The 17,523-nt window shown below is 40.5% G+C and overlaps 1 protein-coding gene and 1 pseudogene across 1 annotated transcript in view; both read left to right on the top strand.

Annotated features, from left to right (window-relative positions):
• Positions 1-5,039, top strand: part of LOC108515161 (contactin-associated protein-like 2) — a gene marked incomplete at its 5' end in the record, with an annotated part of 480,745 nt that extends 475,706 nt beyond the window's left edge. The window contains one exon of the mRNA XM_017851841.1: positions 2,342-5,039. Within this exon, the coding sequence (XP_017707330.1) occupies positions 2,342-2,541 (200 nt within the window). The remainder of the gene's footprint in view (positions 1-2,341) is intronic.
• A 423-nt stretch (positions 5,040-5,462) lies between these two features.
• The window catches only part of LOC108515162 (exosome complex component MTR3-like), a 27,557-nt pseudogene continuing 15,496 nt past the window's right edge, over positions 5,463-17,523 (top strand).

A 17,523-nucleotide genomic window follows, 5' to 3' on the forward strand; every position in this document is an offset into this window, starting at 1 on the left:
ATCACATTGCTTTAGTTTTTAATGTTAAACCAAACTTGCATTCCTAGGATTAACATTCTCCTAATATATGATCTTTTTTACATATTGCTGGGTTTGATTTACTAAAATTCTATTTAAAAGAATATTGTGGCCGGGCATAGTGGCTCATGCCTATAATCCCAGCACTTTGGGAGGCTGAGGCGGGTGGATTACCTGAGGTCAGGAGTTCAGGACCAGCCTGGCCAACACAGTGAAACCCCGTCTCTACTAAAAATACAAAAATTAGCTGGGCGTAGTGGCGGGCGCCTGTAATCCCAGCTACTTGGGAGGCTGAGACAGGAGAATTGCTTGAACCTGGGAGGCTGAGGTTGCAGTAAGCCCAGATCATGCCATTGCACTCCAGCCTGGGCAACAAGAACAAAACTCTGTCTTAAAAAAAAAAAAAGAATATTGCTCCATAGTTTTCTTGTAATGTTTTTCTGGTTTTAGTATCAGGATAATGCTGGTCTTATAAAATGAACTGAGTAGTGTTTTCTCCTGTATTTTAAGAAAGATGTTTAGGATTGGTCTAATATCATTAGGTAATGTTTAAGAGTATTGTTCGGGTCTTTTAAATTTTTGCTGATTTTCTGTTCAATTGTTCTATCAGTTACTGACAGAACAGTGTTAAAATCTCCAACTATAATTGCAAATTGGTCTAATTCTCCTACCAGTTCTGCCAGTTTTTGCTTCGTTTATTTTGTACTTAGGTTAGGTTTATACACATTCAGAATCATTATGTCTTCTTGATGAATTCACCCTTTTGACATTATGAAATGTTCATTTCTACTAACAACTTTGTCCTTTGTCTCATATTAATGTAGCTATTCCAGCTTACTTATGATTATTGTTTTCATATCTTTTCCCACCCTTTTACTTTTGACCTGTATTTAAAGTCCATGTCTTGTAGACATCATATAGTAGGCATCTTTTTTATCCACTGTCTCTACTTTTTAATTGGAGTGTTTAGATCAGTTTTATTTACTTCTATTTTATCTAGTCTGTATTATTTCATCCAGTTTTTTCTTTTTCCTTTTCAGACAGAGTCCTGCTCTGTCATACAAGCTGGAGTGCAGTGGCACGATCTTGGCTCACTGCAGCCTCCGCCTCCCAGATTCAAGCGATTCTCATGCCTCAGCCTCCTGAGTAGCTGGGATTACAGGAGTGTGCCACCACACCTGGCTGATTTTTATACTTTTAGTGTAAGAGACCGGGTTTCACCATGTTGGCCAGGCTAGTCTTGAACTCCTGACCTCAAGTAATCCACCCGCCTCTGCCTCCCAAAGTGCTGGGATTACAGGCGTGAGCCACCACACCTGGCCTGATCCAGTGTTTTTTTCATCTCAGACACTGTGTGTTTCACCTCTACAAGTTCCACTGTTTCATTTTTTTCCTCTCATTTTGATCATGTTTTCCTTTAAACCCCTGTGCACATTTCTAATAGTTATTGTACTATCCTTGTCTGCTCATTCCATGCTCTGTCATTTCTGAATCTCCTTCTAATTGACTGATGTTTCTTCTGATCAAGTGACATTTTCCTACATTTTTTTCTCTAAATTATTTTTCTCTGCAGCCTGAAGTTATTTAGATGTGTTTTAAAGCTTTTTCAGGACAGATCTAGAGTAGTTTTTATTCTAGGCCTATTTTAGCAAACATCTTCAGCATGACCATTCTACAACTGTATTAAATGCTCTGATTGTTCAGTGAGGTCTCTTCAATGTGGTTGGTTGGAACATAAACGTCTCCCAGCCCCCCGAGAGCTCTGCTTTTTGCCTCGCCTATGGACTTTCATTCTGTACATGCACACGTTAGTGTTATTCTGCCACAAATTCAGAGACACTTCTGTGCAGATTATTACGGTTCTTTCTAATATACACGGCTCTCTCGTACGCACTCTGTCTCCCCTCTCCATGCAGGGAAACCACTGTGCTTTCTTGTGCTGCCCCTCCCTACACTGCTGTCCAAAAATTGCTGGCAGCCAGAAAACGAGGAAAATTGTAGGATTCCTCCTTTTTGTTTCTCTGTTCTCAGACATCATGGTTCCGTTCTGCCTGTTTTCTAGTGTCTGAAGACTGTCATTTCATTGACTGTGTCCAGTATTTTAGTTACTTTTGGCTGGAAGGGAAGTTACTCCTGATTTTCCTGTTACTCCTTCATGGACAAAAACAGAAATCTTACTTCATTTTTGTTATCTTTGTTGTTTTGGAGTTTGTGTTTTATATGGGAGAGGGCTGTGTCTGAGAGAGCTGTAGTGAAGTGGGGACAGTGTTGGAGGGACACCCAAGCCCTGTCTAACCTCTGGTGCTTCTCCTTTCTCCGCCAGGCGTCATTGCTGTGGTGATTTTCACCATCCTCTGCACCCTGGTCTTCCTGATCCGGTACATGTTCCGCCACAAGGGCACCTACCATACCAATGAAGCGAAGGGGGCGGAGTCGGCAGAGAGCGCAGACGCCGCCATCATGAACAACGACCCCAATTTCACAGAGACCATTGATGAAAGCAAAAAGGAATGGCTCATTTGAGGGGTGGCTACTTGGCTATGGGATAGGGAGGAGGGAATTACTAGGAAGGAGAGAAAGGGACAAAAGCACCCTGCTTCATACTCTTGAGCACATCCTTAAAATATCAGCACAAGTTGGGGGAGGCAGGCAATGGAATATTCTTGAGACTGATCACACACAAAAAAATTTTTTTTATATTTCTTTATAGCTGAGCTTTCCCTTCTGTATCAAAACAAAATAATACAAAAAATGCTTTTAGAGTTTAAGCAATGGTTGAAGTTTGTAGGTAATATCTGTCTTATTTTGTGTGTGTTTAGAGGTGTTCTAAAGACCCGTGGTAACAGGGCAAGTTTTCTACATTTTTAAGAGCCCTTAGAACATGGGTATTTTTTCTTGAGAAAAGCTGATGCACCTACATATGGCCCCCAACATTCTCTTCCTTTTGCTTCTAGTCAACCTTGATGGGCTGTTGTAGTAACTAGTTCGTGTTCATATACTATTTCCTTTGACGTCCTATAAGTTGGAAAAGAAAGGGGCAAAGAGAACCTATTTGCCAGTTTTCAAGCAGAGTTCAATCTATGCCAGCTCTCTGGCATCTGGGGTTCCTGACTGATAACAGCAGTTGAAGCAAGAGAGTGCATGGCACCTGGTGTGTAACGACACAATCAGCACAACTGGAGAGAGGCATTAAAGAACCAGGGAAGGCAGTTTATATTGGGGTTGTTGGTTTTTCATTGAATTCTACAAGCTAATATTGTTCCACGTATGTAGTTTTAGACCAATTCAATTTCTGTAACTATCAGCTGCAATACCATGGTGACCAGCTGTTACAAAAGATTTTTTCCTGTTTTATCTGAAACATACTGGATTTATATATGTATAAGCGCCTCAATGGGTAATTAGAGCCAGATGTTATGATTTGTTTGCTCTTTTTCTTTTTAAAGTTGTAGCAAACGTATGGATAATTTCTAGTGAATGCATAAATTAGGTTGTGCTTCTTATTTTGCTTTAAGTCTCTGGTAGTTTTTCCACCCCTGTGACAAAATCCTAATAGACCGTGTCCTATAAATGGATGCAACACAATAAAGTCAAGTTATTATGGCTGTTACTCTGGATGATATGGAAAACACTGCCATATTTTAAATCAACTACTCCACGTGTTTTTCCATCCAATCACACTGCTGTGATTCAGGGATCTTCTAAGATGGACACATTTGAACCTCAAGTTCCTCACAAACCTGGTACCTGTTGCTTCTCAGACGATGGACAAGTATAGTTAGTCACACCTCTTAGTTTAATCTGAAACCTTGACCCAGCTGTGTAACAAATAACTCATTGATTATAGTTAAAAATAATACACTTCATGTAAACAAATGAGGACAATGCATCCAAAAATAATCTTATTTTTTAAACAGATTATACAAAATTATTTCTAGAAAGACTACCATTTGTGATCATTGTATTTCAAGCCTCTTATACTTAATAAGCACTTTTTAAAAAATCTTGAGATCCCACCATTCTGAGGAATTAAATATGATCACTTTTTCCTTCTTTGCCTGGGAGAGGTTAAGAGGAGGTTTCAGAGGTATAGATGCTATTGTTCTGATGGCCCAGCTCAATAAAATGGAAATTCTAGTTGGTTAGAATAATGCTTTCTTTTTCAAGATTCTCAGTATGCCTAACTTATTGGGGCATGTTAGTTTCTTGGGTAATGGAAAACATTACCTAGAGGTGCTAGTGGCACATTACACCAGTACACAGCACATTCCAAAAGAGACATTGGACCAGTTCATTCCCATGCAAGTCAAGGTAACAGAACAAAAGGGAATCCTGATGCCTTTTTACCATTGCTGGTTGAGCTCAGGCACTGTCATGGACACCCTTAATTTTAAAAGGTTTTAATCATTCTTCTATAAAATACATTTAAAGTGGAAAAACATTTCATATCACTAAATATCAGAACAATGTAACATTTACAAATGAAATATTGAAAGCAAAGGCTGTTTTATTTAGCCAAGATGACTACCATTAGGAGTTACTGTATGTATTGTTGAAGGCAAATTTTAAACATAACATTTTAGAAGTGTTTCTGATTTTTAAACCTGGTTTACAGGTATTACTTCTGCACTTACCAAATAATGCCCAATGGAAATTTATTATTTCTTGCAATTCCCACAATAGCTCTGTTCATTATGCATTGTGTCAACACTTTTTCCTTTTTTCCCAAAATGAGTAGGGGATTAAAGTCACCCAAAACGGCTTCTGCTACTAAAATATTCTCATCCTTTCTCATCCCACAAAAGGTGAAAAATGAGATCCAATCCTCTCACCAAAATTTCAAACCTAGGACACTGGAATGACTGCAGGGATCAGTGCTTCTCCCATATCACCATCAATTAAGACATATAGGATACTGTCTCTCTCTCTTCAAGAGGGTTACAATATGGCCATCAGACAGGAAACCAAAAGGTGGATAAAGTATCAAGTAACTAAGTGCCAAATAAATGCTGGAAATCTTGACCTCTTCTTGGGATTATGAGTTTAACTAAAATCCCTACATCTGCTTATGAAGGCCATATCCAGTACATTTTAAATGGTAAATAATATATTTATGTGAAGAAAAGGAATTAAGTCTTTCTTCCAACTCTCTCCCTGGACAGCCTAGCACAGTGCAGCCTCGATAACCATGACATTCCCACCCAAGCTCTCAGTGCCTAATTCTGCTTTGTCATTCACTTCTCACACAATCTTGATATCTTATATTCCAATACATTATCAAGCAAGCACAAGTATGTTGGTAGTAGCCTCTTTAAATGATATGTATAGACAACAACAACAAAATAGGCTGTTCTAAAGTTTCAGGGAAAGTTAACGGCGGATTTAAGGTTGTGCAGGAAACATCTGTGTATGAAGCAAATACTGATGTTTTGAAAAGATAGGCGATGACTTTGAATGAATGCAAGGTTAGTGCGATTCTAAGCTCTCAAAATAACAGACTCCCTAGAGTTCAAGAAAGCTGGTCCAGGAGGTTGAAAAAGTTATTTTATTGTTAAATTATTTTCTGGCCCTTCTTAATATTTAAAAATACATTTCCCCTTGTGGCTTTCAACCAATTGCTCAAAGAGACTTGTTATACGGAAGTTTTCATTAAAGAGCTGAAAACAATAATTTAGAGAACCTTTACTAGAAAATGTCCTACTGCCCTGCATTTGACAAACAAGCATCCTTTACTAACAAGAACAGGAACTCAGAGGCACAAGAAAAAGCATTGGCATGAGCCAAAGAGTCTATCTTAATATTACTTTTGAACACCTGCTGAGCAGCCACCATATATGCAGGCTGAGAGCTGGGCACAGACAGAAGGCACTGGAAGCACTTCAGGAACAAGCACACAGCTATGGGACTTGAACATGCAAGTGTTCAGGTCGTGTCAGGAAGCTTTTCTTTCCTTCTATGATGCAATCTGTTCTTTTCGATCCTACTTTTTTCTCTCTTCCTCTCCTTGCCACACTATATCCTGCTCTTATGCAGCGAACGTTTTAATGGTACCTTTATGTCTGTCTCATGCCTCCAAACAACACTGAATTTGAAACCCCCCCTTTTCTTTTCACCACTCTGTTGAGCAATTTTCCCAAAAAAAGGCAGCAATTATTAAATTGAATTCAAGTAAGCCAGTCAAAGATAGGTTCTAAATTGCTAGTCCCAGTAGAACCACCTGATCCTAAACCAGTGAGAAACAAACAGTAACAATGTCCACAGCTGACTTCAGCTAATAATCAATGGCCCCTGCCCACCTCCCCACCCCTCTTTTCTTTCTTTTGAGGCTGGAGTGCACTGGCACCATCTCGGGCTCACAGCAACCTCCTCCTCCTCCCACATTCAGGTGATTCTCCTGCCTCAGCCTCCCAAGAGCTGGGATTATAGGCACTCGCCATCACACCGGACTAATATTTTTGTATTTTTAGTAGAGGCCGGGCTTCACCATGTTGGCCAGGGTGGTCTCAAACTCCTGACCTCAAGTGATCTGCCCACCTCGGCCTTGCAAAGTGCTGGGATTACAGGTGTGAGCCACCGTGCTGAGCCAGCCCCATTTTTTAAATGATGTTTTGATAAGAGTGGACCCTGAGAATTAGCTGACAGCATCCGCTTTCTCTCTCCCTGCCTTGGTGTGACCCTCCCTGTGTGACCTTGGTCAAGTCCTCAAACTTTTGTCCTGTATTTAAGATGGAGCTGTTTTACCTACTTCATAAGACAGTTGCAAGGTGCCATTGATTCTTGACTGCAAAATACCCTGAAACCCTTATATGAAGGCTTAAGTCAGTGGAGCCTAGTGGAGGATCTGTGGCTTGTGGTTGAAAGTCACATCAAAAGACAAATGTGGCCACGTTCAGGAATTGGAGACTTACTGGCATGGCTCTACAACTGCTCAATTATTAATCATGCAGACTAACCTGTCAACACTGGGAGATGCAACATAGCAAAAGGACAGAGAAATTAGAATATTTTGTGCAGAAAGCCCTAAATTCCCACCTGAATGTAACTTATAGCTCCCTTACCTACTCTTACACATGCCTTCCAACATGCTAGACTGGCTTATACATAGGCCAACACAAAATACAAACGTGACATGTTCATGTAGCCTAGTGGCTCGGTGCCTATTCTCCATGTATCTGCATGGTAATGTTGGAAACTTTAAGTACATTTCTTTCACAGCAGTTTTCTTCATAACTGGTATATAAATCTCATATTCAATGAAATGGGGAAATCACGTTGAGAAGTTGGTTTGTTATCTCCCATTGAGCAAAGACTGGCAGGAGAGAATAAAAATAAATATGGGCACACACATATTAATATACAGCACGCATTTACAAGTTTATTTTCCAGATAAAATTGTGGTATAAGAACAGTTCTACCAAAACAGTCTGCACCATTTCCAAGTCTCAGTTAATTTACAGCAACTGCTGCTTTTGGAGATGGCTGTGAAAATATGGAAGTTCCTCTCAAGTAGGCCAAGAAACAGTTCTAGATTTTACTGATTCTAAGTTTTATTTTGTCAAGTTTTTAAAATTTTCTCAGTGAGCATGGTGACTGCAGAGGTTAGCGCTGTGAAAACCTGGGCTAAATATTCTTTCTGTAAAGTCCAATAGGATTCCATCCCTATGAAATAACACAAAATTTCACTCTCTAAAAGCAACAGCATGTAAACTAGAATGAAAAAAGGAAATTATGTACGTATGCCTAATATTCTTTGTGAATGTCTTTCATTTAACTAAAATTATATTAGAAACCAGATTGATAAATAAAAATTTCAACATAGTTTTAATTATCCTAAAAGTGATTCTTCGTGTTTTGAACCATTTGTTTCTCTTAACAGCAATTTTCAACCTTCAGCAAAAGTAAGTTCCAAGCACTGAAATATAAGCCTACTGAGAATATCATCTTTCCACAAGCTGTGGAAATATAGTCACTCCTGAAAGACAACTCTGATTTGGATATGTCCATGGTTAACCATCTGCCACAAATACCTCCCTGTAAAAAGAGGAGTTTTTCTTGAAGTAGCTTAGTGGATACTGACTTAGGTTAATTTACACACATCTTGATAAAATGTGGTTTGAGTTCAGTTATCTCCAGAATATATTCTGATGCTTATTTGGAATGAGGGAGTAACACTGGATAGTGGGCACATGGATCCAAGCCAGGGAACCAGACAACAAGGACTCGGCATGCATCAGAGGTGCAAAGCTTCCTAAATGCACTCTGTGTGCTTTTTAGATCTAAGTTATTACTTGCACTTGCTAGTTTTCTGCAGTGAGCAGCTCTATGCAAACCACCACCACCCCAAAGCCAAGGAAGCTGAGAGGCCAAAGAAAGAGGCTGAGAAATACAATTTCTCAGGAAGAAACATTTCACAGGGAATTATAAACAGAGGCCATGTCTCAGGCACCCCACAAGACAGATGGTGAATGCCTGCACTGTTATCCCGCCATGCCCCCTACTCCCTAGACCCAGGACTTATCCACCGTAGGGAAAGGGTCTACAGACTTCAGAAGGGGTGTGTAGGACAATTGCTTAAGGGCAGGGTTTACAGTAAGTATGATAACATCAGAGTTGTTTTGACCTAAGGGTGGGATTTATGGTTGTCTTAAGTGCTTTTACATAAGAAACCACAGAGAAAATAAAAACCTTAGAGGCATTCCTGGAGGAACTGGATCTAATCAGAACTCAACATAGCAGATTCACATCCAAGATGAAGTTGCTTTAGCCTCCACACTGGTCTTCAATGACCATGACTATTGGGAAGCCATTTCCTTTTAATCAATTATCAGCAAGGCATCTAAATGTATACCAAGTAAAAGTGAATTCTAGTTAAAAGCCCAAGTCCTCTGTTCTTCAGCAATTCCCAAGGCAATCAATAAATAGCAACTGCACTGCAGTATGTTCAGAAAGCATCAAGTACCAAAAAGATTGGTCATGACTGCTTCGTGAATGTGATCCAACAGGTACATCAGAATGTCATAAAGTCCCTTGAGAAAAGAAAATCTGCACCATAAAAGTTCTTAACAAATTTTTAAAAGATGAGTCAGCAAGTTGAGGGTTTAACATCTCCAACAAAAGGTTTTGGCCACAATATGCTGACGTCCTTTCTCTGTGCTACCAACAATAAACTGTGTATATACAGGTGTTCCAGGAGGATAGCAACTTTATTTTGTACAAATAAAGATCCTTCATATCCATGGGTTCTGCATGCACAGATTCAACTGACCTCAGATCAAAAACAGTCAAAAAAAATTGAAATTAACAATGCAAAAATATACAAATCTTAAAGAGTGTATAAGTGCTTCTCAATTTATGATGGAATTGGTTACATGCTGATAAACACATCATAAATTGAAAATATTGTAAGCAAAAGTGAGTTTTCCACTTAAGATATTTAGTCTTTACGCTGGGTTTATCCAGGTCATAGCCCCATCCTAAGTCAAGAAGTGTACTGAATGTGTATCACTTTTACATCATCATAAAATCAAGAAACCATAAGCCAAACCATCATAAATCAGGGACCTTCTGTATAACTGCTATATACATAGTATTTACATTGTATCAGGTATTATAAGTAATCTAGAGATTATTTAAATTATATGGGAGGATGTGCCTAGGTTATATATATATACCATTTTATATAAGGGACTTGAGCATCCATGGATTTTGGTATCTACAGGGAGTCCTGGAACAAATTCCCCACGGATACTGAGGGACAACTGTATTTGTTTCATTAATGGGTGTGGGGGAGCAGAGAAGGGTAGGAGAGGAAGTTATAGGAAACTCACAGTCTTTGCAACTGGCAGACAAGGAGTTTGTCTCTGGTGCCTATACCGCCAGGGCCCTGGGTTTCAAGCAGGAAGTTATATTGAAGAAAATATGTCTAGTTTTACACTTTGCCAGTTATGACATGGCATAACAGACAATAAAGTATAGAAAAGAGGAAATAACTGTGCTATTTTTCAAGAAGGGGTTTATGTCCTCCCAAATGAACTTAGGTACAAAAGCTAACTCTTTAAAGACAGTATTATGTGAGTAACCATTAGCATGCGTTTACTTTTTTTTGGTCACTTTGAAAACCATAAATTCAGTAAAACCTGGGCTGAATAATCCCTGTACCTGAAGATTCTGTTCTACCAGCAACCCCCAAACCATAAATTCAGTAAAACCTGGGCTGAATAATCCCTGTACCTGAAGATTCTGTTCTACCAGCAACCCCCTCTTGTTCAAACACACCAAACATGCTACAAAGGACCACAGCTCAAAGCAGTTTTGCACAAAAAATGCAAGTTTTCTTTTCTCATAATGTTTTCATGATCTTTCAATTCATCTTACTTCATCTTCTGGATAGATGGTAAGTCAGTCTCTGGGGACAGGAACTAAACTCTATGCCAAGTCTTCACCAAAAGAAAGAAACAAATAGCTTATCTTTGTAAGTTCTCTGATCTAACACGAGAAAGTCATTTCTTTTAAAAATATAAATGTAAAATTGTAAGATTTAAATTAAAACCTGACAGATGAAACTCAGAGATGAACTTATTTTGTATTCACAAATTGAAAATTGGGAGATAAAATTCTTAAGTCTAGGAAGGCTAAAATGGGATACAGGGGCAACATTTTAAGTCATGCAAGATGTAAAGAGGGAAAGTGCAAGCTTGCTCCCTAAGACCTCAGGGCTAGAAGCAACTTTTGAAGCCAGAAAGAAGGCACATTTAGGATAAATAAAAAACACTCCAAAGAGCACCTAGTGTGATTTGTTGCAGGTTAAAAAAAAATTAAATACAGACCTTTTTATATATAAATATATATGTAAGTATGCATCTATCTTCCCAAAATGACTGAGATTATTTCAATAATTACCCTACCATATGGATTTCAAAGGGGAATCAAGACTATGGAATTCACTTAATAAATATTTATGGAATATCTTCTACGTGCCTGGCACCATTCAAGACTCTAGGAATCAACTGGAAAACAAGACAGGCACATCCCTTCCAGTTAAAATTCCAGTTAATAGGAACAGAAAACCAAATACTACACATTTTCACTCATAAGTAGGAGCTAAATGATGAGAACACATGGACATACCGAGGGGAACAACACACACTGGGTACCTTTAGAGGGTGGAGGCTGGGAGGAGGGAGAGGATCAGGAAAAATAACTAATGGGAACTAGGTTTAATACCTGGGTGATGAAATAATCTGTACCACAAACCTCCACGACACCAGTTTATCTATGTAACAAACCTGCACATGTACCCCTGAACTTAAAATACAAGTTAAAAGGATTTGCTGGCAAGATGGCCGAACAGGAACAGCTCTGGTCTGCAGCTCCCAGCAAGATCAAAGCAGAAGACGGGTGATTTCTCCATTTCCAACTGAGGTACCTGGTTCATCTCATTGGAACTGGTTGGACCTTGGGTGCAGCCCACAGAGGGAGTAGGGTGTGGTGTCGCCTCACCTGGGAAGCACAAAGGGTAGAGGACCTCCCCTAGCCAAGGGAAGCCGCGAGAGACTCTACTGGGAGGAACGCTGCACTCCAGCCCAGATACTATGCTTTTCCCACGATCTTCGCAACTGGCAGACCAGGAGATTCCCTCTGGTGCCTACACCACCAGCGCCCTGGGTTTCAAGCACAAAACTGGGTGATCGTTTGGGCAGGCACCAAGCTAGCTGCAGTTTTTTTTGTTTTGTTTTGTTTTGTTTTGTTTTTCATACCCCAATGGCACCTGGAACACCAGCAAGAGAGAACCATTGACTCCCCTGGAAACGGGGCTGAAGTCAAGGAACCAAGTAGTCTGGCTCGGCAGGTTCCATCCCCATGGAACCCAGCAAGCTAAGTAAGATCCACCGGCTTGAAATTTTCGCTGCTAACATATCAGTCTAAGGTCAACCTGGGATGCTCAAGCTTCGTGGTGGGAGGGGCATCCGCCACTGCTGAAGCTCAAGTAGGCAGTTTTACCCTAGCAGTGTAAACAAACCCGCTGGAAAGTTCAAACTGGGCGGAGCCCACTATGGCTCAGCAAGGCTGTTGCAGCCAGACTGCTTAATTCCTTCTCTCTGGGCAGGGCATCTCTGAATAAAAGGCAGCAGCCCTAGTCAGGGACTTATAGATAAAACCCCCATCTCCCTGGAACAGAGCACCTGGGGGAAGGGGCAGCTGTGGGCACAGCTTCAGCAGACTTAAATGTCCCTGCCTGACAGCTCTGAAGAGAGTAGTGGATCTCCCAGCACAGCATTCGAGCTCTGCTAAGGGACAGACTGCCTTCTCAAGTAGGTCCCTGACACTCATGTATCCTGACTGGGAGACACCTCCCAGTAGGGGCCGACAGACACCTCATACAGGAGTGCTCTGGCTGGCATTTGTCGGGTGCCCCTCTGGGACAAAGCTTCCAGAGGAAGGAACAGGCAGCAATCTTTGCTGTTCTGAAGGCTCCACTGGTGTTACCCAGGCAAACAGGGTTTGGAGTGGACCTCCAGCAAACTCCAGCAGAGGGGCTTGACTGCTAGAAAAAAACTAACAAACAGAAAGGAATAGTCAACATCAACAAAAAGGATGTCCACTCAAGAGACCCCATCGAAGGTCGGCAACATCAAAGACTAAAGGTAGATAAATCCTCGAAGATGGGAAGAAACCAGCACAAAAAGGCTGAAAATTCAAAAAACGAGAATGCCTCTTCTCCTCCAAAGGTTCACAACTCCTCACCAGCAAAGGAACAAAAGTGGACAGAGAATGAGTTTAATGAATTGACAGAAGTAGGCTTCAGAAGGTGGGCAACAACGAACTCCTCCAAACTAAAGGAGCATGTTCTAACCCAATACGAGGAAGCTAAGAACCTTGAAAAAAGGTTAGACAAATTGCTAACTAAAACAACCAGTTTAGAAAGAACAAAAATGACCTGATGGAACTGAAAACACAATACAAGAATTTCGTGAAGCATACACAAGTATCAATAGCCGAATCGATCAAGCAAAAGAAAGGATATCAGAGATTGAAGATTAACTCAATAAAATAACGTGAGAAGACAAGACGAGAGAAAAAAGTGAAAAGAAATGAACAAAGCCTCCAAGAAATACGGGACTATGTGAAAACACCAAATCTACATTTGATTGGTGTACCTCAAAGTGACAGGGAGAATGGAACCAAGTTGGAAAACACTCTTCAGGATATTATCCAGGAGAATTTCCCCAACCTAGTAGGGCAGGCCAACATTCAAATTCAGGAAATACAGAGAACACCACAAAGATACTCCTCAAGAAAAGCAACCCCAAGACTCATATCATCAGATTCACCAAGGTTGAAATGAAGGAAAAAATGTTAAGGGCAGCCAGAGAAAAAGGTCGGGTTACCCACAAAGGGAAGACCACCAGNAGAGAAAAAAGTGAAAAGAAATGAACAAAGCCTCCAAGAAATACGGGACTATGTGAAAACACCAAATCTACATTTGATTGGTGTACCTCAAAGTGACAGGGAGAATGGAACCAAGTTGGAAAACACTCTTCAGGATATTATCCAGGACAACTTACCCAACCTAGCAAGACAGGCCAACATTCAAATTCAGGAAATACAGAGAACACCACAAAGATACTCCTCAAGAAAAGCAACCCCAAGACTCATATCATCAGATTCACCAAGGTTGAAATGAAGGAAAAAATGTTAAGGGCAGCCAGAGAAAAGGTCGGGTTACCCACAAAGGGAAGACCACCAGACTAACAGCGAATCTCTAGGCAGAAACCCTACAGGCCAGAAGTGAGTGGGGCCAATATTCAACGTTCTTAAAGAAAAGAATTTTCAACCCAGAATTTCATATCGAGCCAAACTAAGCTTTGTAAGCAAAGGAAAAATAAAATCCTTTACAGACAAGCAAATGCTGACAGATTTTGTCACCACCAGGCCTGCCTTACAAGAGCTCCTGAAGGAAGCACTAAACATGGAAACGAACAACCAGTACTAGCAGTTTTGAAGGGTTTTTTGTGTCTCTATCTCCTTCAGTTCTGCTCTGACCTTAGTTATGTCTTCTGCTAGCTTTTGAATTTGTTTGCTCTTGCTTCTGTAGTGTTTTGTTTTTTTTCTTTTTGTTTTTTGTTTTTTTTTTGAGACAGTCTCGAATTGCAAAGACCATCTATGCAATGAAGAAACTCTATCAACTAACAGGCAAAAGAACCAGCTAGCATCATAATGACAGGATCAAATTCACACATAACAATATTAACCTTAAATCTAAATGGGCTAAATGCCCCAATTAAAAGACACAGACTGGCAAATAGGATAAAGAGTTAAGACCCATGTGTGGGCCAGGCGCGGTGGCTCACAACTGTAATCCCAGCACTTTGGGAAGTCAAGGCGGGCAGATCACGAGGTCAGGAGATCGAGACCATCCTGGCTAACATGGTGAAACCCCATCTCTACTAAAAAATACAAAAACAAAAAAAAAATTAGCTGTGTATGGTGGCGGGTGCCTGTAGTCCCAGCTACTCAGGAAGCTGAGGCAGAAGAATGGCATAAACCCGGGAGGCGGAGCTAGCAGTGAGCCGAGATCATGCCACTGCACTCCAGCCTGGGTGACAGAGCAAGACTCCATCCCAAAAAAAAAAAAAAAAAGACCCATCAGTGTGCTGTATTCAGGAGACCCATCTCACGTGCAAAGACAAACATAGGCTCAAAATAAAGGGATAGACGAATACTTACCAAGCACATGGAAAGCAAAAAAGCAGGAGTTGCAATCCTAGTCTCTGATAAAACAGACTTTAAACCAACAAAGATCAAAAGAGACAAGGCCATGACATAATGGTAAAGGGATCAATGCAACAAGAAGAGCTAACTATCCTACATATATATGTACCCAATACAGGAGCACCGATTCATAAAGCAAGTTTTTAGAAACCTACGAAGATACTTAAACTCCCACTCAATAATATTGGGAGACTTTAACACCCCATTGTCAATATTAGATCAACAAGACAGAAAATCAATAAGGATATCCAGGACTTGAACCCAGCTCTGGACCAAGTGGGCCTAATAGGCATCTACAGAACTCTCCACTCCAAATCAACAGAATCTACATTCTTCTCAGCACCACGTCGCACTTATTCTAAAATTGACCACACAATTGGAAATAAAACACTCTTCAGCAAATGCAAAAGGATGGAACTGGTAACAAACAATCTCTCAGACCACAGTGCAATCAAATGAGAACTCAGGATTAAGAAAGTTACTCAAAACCACACAATGACATGGTAACTGAACAACCTGCTCCTGAATGACTACTGGGTAAATAACAAAATGAAGGCACAAAAAAAGATGTTCTTTGAAACCAATGAGAACAAAGACACAATGTACCAGAATCTCTGGGACACATTTAAAGCAGTGTATAGAGGGAAATTTATAGTACTAAATGGCCACAAGAGAAAGCAGGAAAGATCTAAAATTGACACCCTAACATCACAATTAAAAGAACTAGGGAAGGCCGGACACGGTGGCTCACGCCTGTAATCGCAGCACTTAGGGAGGCCAAAGTGGGTGGATTACCTGAGGTCAGGAGTTCAAGACCAGCCTGGCCAACATGGTGAAACCCCATCCCTACTAAAAATACAAAAATTAGCCAGGCATGGTAGCACACACCTGTAATCCCAGCTACTCAGGAGTCGGAGGCAGGAGAATTACGTGAGCCTAGGAGGCTGAGGTTGCAGTGAGCCAAGATTGTGCCACTGCTCTCCAGCCTGGCCAACAGAGCGAGACTCTGTCTCAAAAAATAAAAAATAAAAAAATAAGAAAAACTAAAGAAGCAAGAGCAAACAAATTCAAAAGTTAGCAGAAGATACAACTAAGGTCAGAGCAGAACTGAAGGAGATAAAGACACGAAAAACCCTTTAAAAAGTATGAATCCAGGAGCTGGCTTTTTGAAAAGATCAGTAAAATAGACCGCTAGCCAGAATAATAAAGAAGAAAAGAAAGGCCAGGCACAGTGGCTCACACCTGTAATCCCAGCACTTTGAGAGGCCGAGGTGGGCAGATCACAAGGTCAGGATATCGAGACCATCCTGGCTAATACGGTGAAACCCCGTCTCTACTAAAAATAAAAAAAATTAGCCAGGCGTGGTGGCAGGCGCCTGTAGTCCCAGCTACTCGGGAGGCTAAGGCAGGAGAATGGCATGAAACCAGGAGGCAGAGTTTGCAGTGAGCCGAGATGGCACCACTGTACTCCAGCCTGGGCAACAGAGCAAGACTCCATCTCAAAAAAAAAAAAAAAAAGAAAAGAGAGAAGAATCAAATAGACACAATAAACAATGATAAAGGGGATATCACCACTGATCCCACAGGAATACTACCTACCATCAGAGAATACTATAAACACTTCTATGCAAATTAGCTAGAAAATCGACAAGAAATGGATAAATTCCTAGACGCATACACCCTCCCAAGACTAAACCAGGAAGAAGTTGAATTCCTGAATAGACCCATAACAAGTTCTGAAATTGAGGAAGTAATTAACAGCCTACCAACCAAAAAAGTCCAAGACAAAATGGATTCACAGATGAATTCTACCAGAGGTACAAAGAGTTTCCTTCTGAAACTATTTCAAACAGAAAAAAAGGAATCCTCCCTAACTCATTTTACGAGGCCAGCATCATCCTGATACCAAAACCTGGCAGAGACACAACAAAAAAAGAGAAAATTTCAGGCCAATATCCCTGATGAACATCGATGCAAAAATCCTCAATAAAATACCGGCAAACCGAATCCAGTAGTACATCAAAAAGCTTATCCGCCACGATCAAGTCTGCTTCATCCCTGGGATGCAAGGCTGGTTCAACATATGTAAATCAATAGACATAATCTATCACATAAACAGAACCAATGACAAAAACCATAAGATTATCTCAATAGCTGCAGAAAAGGCCTTTGACAAAATTCAACAGCGCTTCATGCTAAAAACTCTCAATAAACTAGGTATTCATGAAACGTATCTCAAAATAATAAGAGCTATTTATGACAGACCCACAGCCAATATCATACTGAATGGGCAAAAACTGGAAGCATTCCCTTTGAAAACCAGCACAAATCAAGAATGCCCTCTCTCATCACTCCTATTCAACACAGTATTGGAAGTTCTGGCTAGGGCAATCAGGCAAGAGAAAGAAATAAAGGGTATTCAATTAGGAAAAGAGGAAGTCCAATTGTCTCTGTTTGCAGATGACATGATTGTATATTTAGAAAACCCCATCATCTCAGCCCAAAATCTCCTTAAGATGATAAGCAACTTCAGCAAAGTCTCAGGATACAAAATCAATATGCAAAACTCACAAGCATTACTATACATCAATAACAGACAAACAGCCAAATCATGAGTGAACTCTCATTCACAATTGCTACAAAGACAATAAAATACCTAGGAATACAACTTACAAGAGATGTGAAGGACCTCTTCAAGGAGAACTACAAACCACTGCTCAAGGAAATAAGAGA

Source organism: Rhinopithecus bieti, unplaced genomic scaffold (assembly GCF_001698545.2).
Source record: "Rhinopithecus bieti isolate Rb0 unplaced genomic scaffold, ASM169854v2 scaffold_34870, whole genome shotgun sequence".
Taxonomy (NCBI): Eukaryota; Metazoa; Chordata; class Mammalia; order Primates; family Cercopithecidae; genus Rhinopithecus; species Rhinopithecus bieti.